The sequence below is a fragment of the Lathyrus oleraceus genome, chromosome 5 (assembly GCF_024323335.1).
Source record: "Lathyrus oleraceus cultivar Zhongwan6 chromosome 5, CAAS_Psat_ZW6_1.0, whole genome shotgun sequence".
NCBI lineage: Eukaryota > Viridiplantae > Streptophyta > Magnoliopsida > Fabales > Fabaceae > Lathyrus > Lathyrus oleraceus.
The window spans coordinates 516,306,105-516,318,264 of NC_066583.1; the positions used below are offsets into that span (position 1 = coordinate 516,306,105).

Here is a 12,160-nt window from a genome sequence, read left to right on the forward strand (position 1 = left end):
TTGATACAAAATTTGTTCATCCTTATTTTCATTTTTATACTTGTAAAAAAATGTTAAAAGTTAGCACATAATAAGATGTCGCAACTGTCGAATAGAAGATACAGATTAGTACAGACAGACACCAAACACTGCATATAAATCAATCACTTTTGCATTCCTATTGTCATCTAATCTAAGATGTTAATACACATTACATCAAAGGGGTAATGTTACAAACTAGTAAACCTATCCTACACTCTATACACATGCAGAAGTTACACCATAGTAGTCCTCTGATGGATCAACTTTGTTCTTTGTAAGGTGTCCAGATCAATTTGCAAACATCAACGTCGAGACCTCCTCTGCCAGCTGCTTTAAGATGGCGATCCAAAACTTTTGGATCTGCACAAATGACATGCTGTCCTTTCCTGTATTGAATCAGTTCTAGGCTCTGAAGAGTTGTCAATATATCTTCAGCTTTAATGGCAGTCATATCACTCAGCTCCTGCAAAACAACACCTTCAACATTGACAAGTAGAAAGAGCTAACTAATACATGAACGCAACATAACACTCGTATGATAAGCGCTTAATTAAGCCATTTATCCAAACATGTCATATATCCCAGCAAGCAAAATATTATAAACTTAACTTGTATGCATATAAAGTCCAATTTGCCATTGCCAAACATTAAAGGAGTTAAATGGAAGAGGCTTACCTTGATAGAAATGTTTCCCTTGTGCTTTTTCAGAATGTCTAGAAGAACCCTGGTCCAATATCCTCTGTAACTTAGCAGTCCAAGGTCTGAAAGGGGTCTTTCAGGAGTGCCGACTTTACCTTCCTTCTTCGAAAGTTCATATGCTGTTATATGTTTGAAATCGTAAATAATTTTGCTAACATTTTCACATATAAATATGAAGAGGCATATTTTTCAGAAGGAGGACTTACAGAAAGCAATTAGAAATTTTCCATAGCCTTTCCTTTGGTAAGGTGGAAGGGTGAGGATACATGCCAAATTGTAAGATTCCTCGGAATGTTTTTCCTTTATGATAAAAAAGCAATCAATATCAATAAGGTTGTCCACAATGTCAAACAAATAATGATTAAACTATTACAGTAACCAGTAGGATTACCGAAGTTGAAGATATTTAATGTTCGAACAAAGTTCATTTTTCATATAACTATCAGTAATGACTGTAAAGAACTTAGCTCATAAAGTAGACAGTTCATAATAAATAAAATTATAGTAATAGAACAAGATAACTGGCCCTGCTACTTCAAAGGCAGTGTACTAGTACATAGTTCAATGTGCTTTTACAAATATCTAATAGCAAAGAAAGATGATAAAAAAACATTGTTACCTTGGAAAAATATCCAACCATGTGGCATCCCCGTTCATCACATTCACACAAAACATAGAAAAGAAACAGGTCAACATCATAATAGAGGGTCTTGTGATCAAGAAATAACTTGGCCAAATAACAAAGATTCTGCCCATAAACCTTGTTCTTCTTGCCATCAACCTGTTTTCAGACATAGTAATAATTAAAAACAATAGCAAATCGTAACTGAGACAGCCCTCACTGTTACAGTTTAATGGTTTGTCTGAGAAGACATTTTATGTGGAATCTCGGATTCGAATCCGTGTCACCACATTTTCCCCTCCCTGTGTGTGTTCATGTATGTGTTGGTCACTAGGCCAATACCAAAATAAATAAAAAGTTGATAGCTGAACAATGAAAAGATACAGTATGTCCATTACATGCATCAATAAACAAGATATATTAAGTCCGTTATTCAACCTGTTTTCAGACACAGTAATAATTAAAAACAATAGCCAATTCAAACTGCACACTGACCCTTTTGCAATTCACAACTGCCTGCCAAATAACCCAGCTATTTCAAAACTCATTTCGTTAAGATTTAAAAAAAAAAAAACTTTCAAAACAGGATACTAGAAGATTTAACCATTTAAATCTGGAAGATGGGTATTAAGTTTTTAAAGATAGCAAATATGAATGTAGAGATGATGAGATGATGAGCATTTGGAGAAGGAAAAACATCTCATTTGCAACAGCACGATGAAAATATATATAGTATGTCCATTACATGCATCAATAAACAAGATAAAGATATTCGAAGGAAGGGCCAGGTGTGGTGGAGTTCTCAGGGATAAAAATGGTAATTGGCTAGGAGGATATTTGAAGAATGTAAGAAGAAGCACTACCATTATTGCGGAATTGTGGGGAGTGTTGGAAGGAATAAAAGTTGCTCAAGAAAAAGACTACAGTAAGGTGGAGGTTCAAGTTGATAGCAAGCAGGTTTTGATGCAATAACTAAGAATAACATGGGTACATGTCTGAGCCTCCTTCAAAGAATTAAAAGCTTAGCAAATCAAGAATGGGAAATTCATGTATCACATATTTACCGTGATTCCGTGAAGCAAACAGGTGTACAGACGCGCTTGCAAAGATAGGAATGAATCATAGTGAAGGATTTCTTTACTATGAGGAGTGCCCTCAAGACATATACGATATTTACTTAGATGACCTTACAGGGATTTCTTTTAGTAGGTTAGTTAGAATGTAATTTTTCCTTTTTTTGGGCTTAGGCTTGAATCACAAAAAAAAAAGAACAAGATAAAGAGAAATATTATTTAATTTACACAAACCAGGCATTCATGATAAATGATAGAATAAGAAAAATAATGAAAGAGAGTGGCATCTGACAAGATAGAAAAAGAAAAATAAAATAAAGGAGAAACCTGTATTAGTGAAAAACACATTAGTTAAATTTGTACCTCAAACATTGACAGTGTACCACTTCTGTATATCTCATCGCCAGGGGGATGCTTAAGATCACATTTTTTCTGCAAGAACATGAAGGCGGTGTTGGTAAAAGGGGGATAAGTGGTGTTTCGGTATTCAATATATAAAACCATGACATTTTTCTTCAAAAAAATTTCTTGAGAAAATCTTTTAAGCCCTGGGGGGAGGATGGAAGAAACACCAATAACAATAAATATAGAAAGATACAGCAGATAGAACTGCAACAAAATATGAGCATGACAGGAGCATGTTATATGATAAATAATAACTCAGAGCCTGAGTCAGTCATACAGGGATCATAAGGAGGACAACTGCAGTAAAATTGATAATGGAAAAAACCTAAAGAAAAAACAAATTTTCTCCAAATACAAGTTTACTATCTTATTGTTTTGAAATGATAATACAAAAAAATAACAACTAAGCTTTATCTTACTAAGTGGAGTCAGCTGCATCGATAAAAATACACGATAACATTGTATCATAAAATAATCAGATTAAAAAAAAAAAACTACAATCCTTATTAGCAATACCAAGGATTGCTGACAATTACTGAAGAAAAAAGATAAGGGTGTTGCAAACAAAATACTGAAAACATTAGACAAATGTAAATCATCTACAAACAAGGATAGCACATCAGAAAATAGACACTTCCAAAATAAAGGGAAATGAAGATGAAAAGAGATTATTTCAAGCACCACTCACCATATGCCTCTGAAGCTGCTCTTTGCGCTTCATGAAATTAAGGCAAAACTCACAAAAGAACAGCTTCAAACAGTCATTGTATTCTGATGGGAACGGGGAGAAGTACCACGTCTCAATCTCATATCTTCCAAGTTCAATAGTAGCTATATTTTTCACTTTTGTGAACTCTTCATGTTCTCGCAAACTTGCAGCATCAAGCTCCTCATGGCCCTATAAATTTAACAGTAAGAATGTAAATTAAAAATATAAGGGATAAAATGCAGTTTGAAAAAGAAAGATCAGTCCAAAGAGTACGCAGGTTTCACATTCAAGAAAGCAATCACAAGCATCAATCTCCAACTAAATAATATCACAATTACTTGTTTCACGTGACTTCAATTTCATGATTAGTAAAGCTGCTAGTATGAAGACTGGTGTACTGTTTTGGCAGTTACTAAGCATGAGATGTCTTGATGCATCATTTTAAAGTATCACTTAAATACTGACAAGTTATGCAGTCAGAGCACTGTGAATAAATACTTGCTTACCTCAACTTAACTACAGATTACCTCAGGTTCAAATAGAAACAACTCACACTTGACGCACATGTAGAAAGAAAGACTAAAACATTTGAAATCTAGCAAGTGTTCTTTTGTGTTTATTTCTGTCTAACAGCCTATGTTCTAGTTATAATTGAAAAGCAACCATTCAATACCTCTACATGTGTCTCATCGATCTTTCTCTTTTGGTGGCGTGTCATCTTCAAACCTGATGCCCCCTGGAAAATTACAAGTCCAGCTTTCAAAATGAGTTTATTCACAAAGAACGCATGTTTTGAAATAAGACAGATATAGAAGAAAAAGCAAACACTGCTCGTGGTATTAAAATGAATAACTGTCGGTGCAAGTGACTAATGACTACTTGTCCATATTTAATTTCAAAGCACCGTAAAAGAAATATTCTAAAACTTGGCTAAAGTTTTCAATGCCATTTGAAAAATAATAGAGAAAGTCCAAAATAAATGCAAGCAAGCCATTTGAAGGTATAACCATTACCTTCTCCTCCACTTTCTCATCAACAACTGCCTCCACAGAATCAAGATCAAGCTGGTCAAGCTTCACCCACTCATCAAGCCTCCTATTGACTGCCAAAATATACATTTAAAAAAAACAAAAACAATTAGCATCTTAGCATCCCTCCCTGCACACAGCAAAGAAATAAACATAACAAAAGGCAACTAGAAATATATTGGAAGGAGTTATGAATATTCAAAACATAAACAAAGCCTAAAAACATAATCCATACATTCTGTCCAAAAACATGTTATCCATAAATTGATTCTGCAATGTTCACAAATAATAAGTCACAAGTTCTAATAACAGAACAAACATCATGCTCGTTCTAGTGGAATAAGGTCTCTTGTTAGAACTTGGCTTAGGGGAGACCCTGCTGAGGTGTTCATTCATGTTTACCAACATATTTTAGGCATTAATAAAGCTGATAGATACTTCGCACAAATAGCACGGTTACCCCAAAACAAACAAAAAAATCTAATAAAAGGCTCACACTATTTGTGATAGTATACTACACTTTATTCAAATAAACAGAAACAGATTTCGCAACATAACATTTTGCATCCTAACTTATGGGAACTTTTGAGAAAGGTTTTTCAACTGCGGTGATAGGGTCAGATTTCCTTCAAGCAACTGGGCTTGTTCAGCAGGGGTGTTAGCCCATGTATCTTGAAACTTACCAACAAAAAATAACAACAAAACATTTTACAAAAATCAATTCAATTGGCATTCTAATAAATACTAACAATTCCAATTCTCAAACATACACTTCACAATTCAAAACCCTAACAATTGAAATTTCAGAAATCGAACAAAAAAAGTTAAAATTAGGTCCATACACTCAGTGTAGTGAACGTAATACTCATAATCGTTGGGTCCACAGCCATGGACTCTGCGGCGTTCTATGACTTTGACAGGATGGTACTTCCCGTCCCTCCAACGGCACATCACGCGCGTCCCAACCTCCAAGGGAAGCATAGACGATCTCCTCCGCTTCGACGGTTCAAACTCCGGCACCGAATCTGCCGGCGCGGCGCGTGCACCGCCATCAGTCAACGGAGATTTGCCGTGGCCGGAGGCGTGTGCGGAACCGTTTTCCGCGCTGATTGGTGTATCGAGAGAACCCATGAACAATTTTGTTTGATATTTCGTTGAGCCGGTTTTTTTTATTAGGTTTAGGATTGATTTTAGATTTTTGTTAAGAATTTGAAAATGAAAAACTCTATAAATGTTTAATTTATTTTAAAATTATTTAAACTTATATTATGCAATTTGTAGAGCAGTTTAAATATATTTTAGAGGTGCATAACTGTTTTAATCTTTTTTATAGTTTAATCTCATCATTACGTGTATTATGTGTTTTAATGTTTGGTATATATATTAATGAAATAACGAATTTAACGGTAAGATTCTATCTTTTTTAAAAATCACTACACTTTTAATTTTTGATTAAATAACCGAATACTCTTTACTAAATTGCGCGGGAACATTAGAAAGAATATATAATTAATTGAAGTTCCGTTCAAAGCGCATTGTTAATGAAACTATAGGGAATTGAAGAGTAAAGAGAATTAGGAAATGAAGAAAAATGTTATTGTGTCGGTGATTGTCATTATCACTTGACATAGGAATAAAGTCTTTCGTATTATTTTTTATCTTTTTTACATCTCTTTCTAAATTATGTTAATCTATTTTATATTTTAATTTTTAGTTTTTAATTTTCTTTTATAGAATTTTAGTGAAATATGATTAATTAATTTAATTTTAATTTTGATTAATGACCTTTTGATATTGTTAATGTTGACATTGGAACAATTACATATAAATTGATAAAGAGAAAGGATAATTGAAAGAAAATAATAGACTAATCAAGTATAGAATTAAAGATGTGATAGATTCACTAAAGGAAAATGATGGAATCAATGTATGTTATTGAATAATGAAAAATCGTGCACACGTATAGAAGATGATTATGTATGGTATAAGTTATTCTTAATAACTTAGTAACAATCTTGACAAACTCTCATAATAGGCTTAATAGAATTTTTAAACAAAAAAAGTGTAACAAATTTAACCTAAATTATTCTTAACAACTTAGTCTTTGATTTTTGAACACCGAGAATTTAGAGCTTTGACTATCATAAACAAATATCAAATTATACTATTTATGTCATCTTTACCTTCCCGCAATCTAAATCAAAATAGCTAAAAACTACCGATTTTCATTATTATGCATCAGAAGGATACTGTAATCAGTAGTGTCTTTCACAAATCTTAGGATTCTCTCACAATTTTTAGTTGTGGCTACTTTAATCATATCAACACTTTGACATAGTTTAGATCTAATATTACAAATTTATTTTAATGATCCTATGACTTTCTTTAACCGAATGGCATCTAAAAGCTCTTCATCTTTTTTCTTACCGAGTTTAACTCTTGTTGCAATATGGGTCATTCATGCATTACAATTGATCACGTTGAACCATTTTAATACACATTCTACATATTTCTTCTAGTGAGAGAAAATTCATTTACTTGTGTTCTTGAACTCATTTTCCAAAAAAGTTAGAGAGATTTCCAATATCAAACATTTCAAGCTCATGCCCTATGATTTTATTGAATTGTTGCATTTCTGACTCATTTGTGCATGTGAATAAAATATTGTTAATATATAGACAAATGATCAACTACTCATTTTCATTTGTATGTTTAACATACATTTCACACTAATATGTAGTTGGTGAAGTCAAGTTGAATAAGGAAAATGTCAATCATTTTGTTTCATGCACTAGATGTATGCTTGAAGCTTTTATCAACCTATACACCTTTCATTCCTTTCCTTTGAGCTCAAAACCATGTGGTTACTCACATACATTTCCTCCTTTAGTGGTTTATTACAAAATTATGACTTCACAATACATGGACCAACCTTTATGTGCATTTATGGACCTAAAATTTTAATTATCTCAAGTCTTGCTAGTGATGAAAAATTCTCATATAAAGTTAGGTCATACCTTTGCAAGAAGCCTCAAAACAAACAAACACGCCAAGCTTGATTATGCAAGGTCCAAGTCTTCAGAATGGAGAATTCCTCCTTAAATAACAATAATGGTACAACTTTAAAATCCCGTTAGTATTTTAATCTTGAACATGGATGAACTTCCCAAAGGTGTAAGAAACCAATCTTTTATTATCTTGAATAAAGGTTTTATGTTCAAAAAATGTTTTCTTTAAAATTAGAGTTTCCAAAAAGCTTAGCCATTTCAAGTAATTACCTAGGTACGTGCATAAATTTTTTTAAAGTGTTTTATAAAGAAAGAGACTTGTAATAAATTTTTATGTGTATGTATGTGAGTTGCCTTAGTATATTGAGAGTTACTCTTATACATTTACTTTTAACTTATTACTCAAACAAAGAAATAGACGAGCTCTCTCTCTCTCTCTCTCTCTCTCTCCTCTCTCTCTCCTCTCTCTCCTCTCTCTCTCCTCTCTCTCTCTCTCTCTCTCTCTCTCTCTCTCTCTCTCTCTCTCTCTCTCTCTCTCTCTCTCTCTCTCTCTCTCTCTCTCTCTCTCTCTCTCTCTCTCTCTCTCTCTCTCTCCTCTCTTCTCTCTCTCTCTCTCTCTCTCTCTCTCTCTCTCTTACACACACAACTTTGAAGTTTCATGTTCATTTGCTTAATTCATCATTAATTTAACACTTCATTTGAAACTCGATTCTTCTAATAATGAGACTTGATATAACTTATTTGATAAACGTCATCATTAAAAGTTTATATAACATAAATCATTAGTGACTTCATCGAATTCCATTTGACATTAGGTTTTGTCATCATCAAAATCACCAAGGTCATCTCTATGTTGCATGTTGTACCTGCAAGCACATAGATCCACAAATAATAGTTCAAGTTTAAGATTAGGATGAGGTCAAGTCATACTATATTTCATAATATTTTAATTTAATTTTTAGTTAATTTTGTATGAAATTGAGGGAAAAAAGAGATTTGGGATATTACGAAAAATCTCATTTGGATTGAAAAACATTATATCTTGACAAATTCTATGATATTTTCATGGTGGAAGTTATAGTGTCAAGAAGTAGAGTGAGACTTAAACAAAAAAATTGAATAAAATAAGAATTATGAAGAAATCAATAATTTCACCTAAGGTTTTTGAAGGCGTAATGTGAGAATATCGCAACATGCGTCGAGTTTTGATGTGCTTGTCGCATCAACGTAACTTATGGATCGCGTCGCACAATGCTAATGATGCAACGTAATTCATGTAATTCATAATGTTTTCTTTATAATGTGAAATGATTCCAAAGGCTAGAGTTTTAGATTTTGAGTGAAGAAAGTTGTTGCAAGGCGCTAGAGGTCTAAGGTTGATGATCCATCAACTTCAGAGTCAATTTCTTTGATTGTAATGTGATCTCTCTTCTTTCTTAATTTTTTTATTATGAATATTTGCAACATGTTAGGTTAGACCCTTTTAGCAAAATTTGTCTTGAACTTGTTTGATCGATGTAATTTATTGAGTACTTTTCTATATAATTGTGCTACTTTTTATCCTTCAATTAAGATTATGTCTAATGCACTTATTCATTGACAAGTGAGTATATTGATCCCAAATTGTGCACTAATACTAACTTTATCTTACATTATTGAATTTTGTTAGATGATAGGCCTAAATCCATAGGGCTGAATAAATCCCGAGTTAAAAAAAATTTGACAAAAAAATAGTTTGAAAATTTTATGGCACGAAAGCAAATTACAAATATTCCAGATCAAAAATCGTCTAACCGAACTCGCTATCAAAAAGCTATGATATGTGTATTAACAAAAACAATATGATAATGATTCACAAATTGATCAACAACAACTAATAACAACTAATTGAATGCATAGTAATAGGGAAAATATATCTCCAATTAAAATTCACAAAAAAAAAAATCAAGTGAAGCAATTTATCGAACACTTAGTGTGTGATTAATAATTTTTGGAATTCTATGTGGTATTGTTGTTCTAAAAATCCAATCACAATCAAATGGTTTGTGATCTACACAACAACACCAATTCAAAATGTTTTCAAAAATATGATCCAAACATAATTGATCAAACGACTAATGTAATCGACAATTTGCAAATCGAAAATAAAGATATATATATATATATATATATATATATATATATATATATTATATATATATATATATATATATTATATATTATATATATATATATATATATATATATATATATATATATATATATATATATATATATATATATATATATATATATAATATATATATATATATATATATATATAGAGAGAGAGAGAGAGAGAGAGAGAGAGAGAGAGAGAGAGAGAGAAAGAGAGAGAACACACATATCTGTTTAGGTAGTTCCCCAATCAACCACGTTATAGGTACGTCTGCCCTCAATTTGAATGCAAATTGAGATGGTATAATATATCTTACTTTGTAAATGAATGAATACAAGAGAGATTTAGCAATCTAACCCTACAAACCATATGCTTGATATTGATTCTACCACCTTCTCTTACCTTGATCAAAGATTGATCAAGTAACCAACAATGTCGCTTCAATTCACTGCCTCACGCTACTTCTTTGTACGAAATCCCTTGTTCTTCAAAGCTTTCACTCGGTCGAATTAATTCCAAGCACACAGTTGTTGAAACCCAAGATTTACTAGCGATTCATCGTCTCACGTTACTCTCTTGCCAAGAACCTCTCGTTCTTCAAAAACTTCACTCGGTCGGATCCAAATTGAATAATCTTGTTCAAAATCTTTAAACCCTAAAAGATCTTGAAGGAATACCCCACATTGACTTTCTGATTTGAAACCCTCAAAGCTCTCAACCCAATATACGGCACAACAAACCTAAATTGGATGTTATCAAACCTAATCTAGATGACACCCAATCAAAAAATGATTATGTGTAGTTTGATTATGAGTATACATAGAAGAAAGGTTGAAGATGATGAGAATGCTTTAAAATCCTGGTTTCGTATAGGTTTTATTCACTAGAAACCTTACTAGTCAATGATGCATGTATGAAGTATTTATATGCATGCATGTTTGGAGGTAAAAGGAATGCAAAAGATTTGAAAATTTGTGAAATTTTAGAATTTTTTATTGCATAGATTGACCTATAAAAGTCATGTGCCAACCTGTTCGACGCATAGGCCGACTTGTATAAGGTCATGTGTCGACCTGTGAAGGTCATGTGCTGTTTATGTGTCAACCTAAAGAGGCGACACATGGAACGGAACCTACATGCTTTAATAATGTAGCATGGTTGTCGACCTGTGGAATAGATGTGTCGACCTATAGCAGGATTTTTTTCCCGATATGTCGATATGTAGTCGTATGTGTCCACCTATAATGCAATTTTTCATAAATTTTCATGCATTTTGATGCATGAGACATTCTCCAACTTGTTTTCAAATGTTTTTATGTTTTCTAATGTGAAAATGCACATAGAGCATAAGAGGATACCATCCAATATACATTAACAATAAAATATTCTAGTTTTGACATCATGTAAAATACATTTAACATACGTTGCACTCACAAATCTCACTTCATTGTTCAACCTTTATTTTTCTACTAGAAATAGAGTATTAGTTATTTATGGTGAAATAATTAACTACCGATCAAATCTTCATCGATTGCAAACTCACCTAAGACATTATGGAGTTGCAATTGAAGAAGATGATTACGCAAAAAAAAACTAGGTGTAACTATTTTGTTACTAAATCATGATAATTAAGAAAGCAATTATATGTCTATACTAGATTACCAAACATGGTAGGCAAAAGATTAGAAATGGGCCTAATTATCCTAATCAATATATATATTTTTAAGCCATCAATTTTACTCGTTGTTCTCTACTTACATGTTGCGTGTACCCCCAATTCTTTATCCATCACATTTTTGTTAAATCAAGTAACTTTATCATTTCCTTTTAGGAATTAATATAATTTATATGGAGACAAATCATTTGAAAATATTATTTGACAACTCTTTTATTCATTTGTCAAAAACCCATCACATGTGTAAAAAAATTAAATAGATTATAACTAATATATCATCTGAAAAGAGTAAAAAAAATCTTCTTCTACTCAATGATCATCCGAACACAAAATAAATATATAAAATATCATATGACATATTGATCATTAAATACTTTGATTAAACACATTGAAGACTTTGTTATGTTCCCTTCTAATAAATGCTTTCAATGATACCTTCTAAATAAGAGTTAGTACAATTATCATCATATTCATACGTTAAACTTATTGTTATAAGTCAATACTTTGATCCTCTATTAGAAGATCATATTGTCATTCTTTGCTGAGTATAATTCTCCGGTGATCATCAACAAAGATTTAGATTTTTTTTAAAATAATAAATTTGATGATTTTTCTTTCAAAATAAATAATTCAAATTTAAATACCTCTAACAATTAGTACAAAATGTAAAAAGTATGCACAAAAATATGGTACAAGATATTACAATAATTTTTGTTGTGAGTATAAGATTGTCGAATTAGCCAACACTAAATAGTGAAAACA

At 31.9% G+C, this 12,160-nt stretch overlaps 1 protein-coding gene across 1 annotated transcript; it reads right to left on the reverse strand.

The window, feature by feature from the left end:
• On the reverse strand, positions 1–5,755 carry LOC127085992 (histone acetyltransferase of the MYST family 2). The gene is made up of 9 exons (XM_051026605.1): positions 5,400–5,755; positions 4,543–4,631; positions 4,203–4,265; positions 3,509–3,718; positions 2,779–2,847; positions 1,340–1,501; positions 927–1,020; positions 697–839; positions 1–484 (listed from the first exon to the last, which is right to left on the reverse strand). The coding sequence occupies exons 1-9, from the start codon at positions 5,686–5,688 to the stop codon at positions 281–283; spliced, it is 1,323 nt and encodes a 440-aa protein (XP_050882562.1). The 5' UTR covers positions 5,689–5,755; the 3' UTR covers positions 1–280.
• Positions 5,756–12,160: the final 6,405 nt, after the last annotated feature.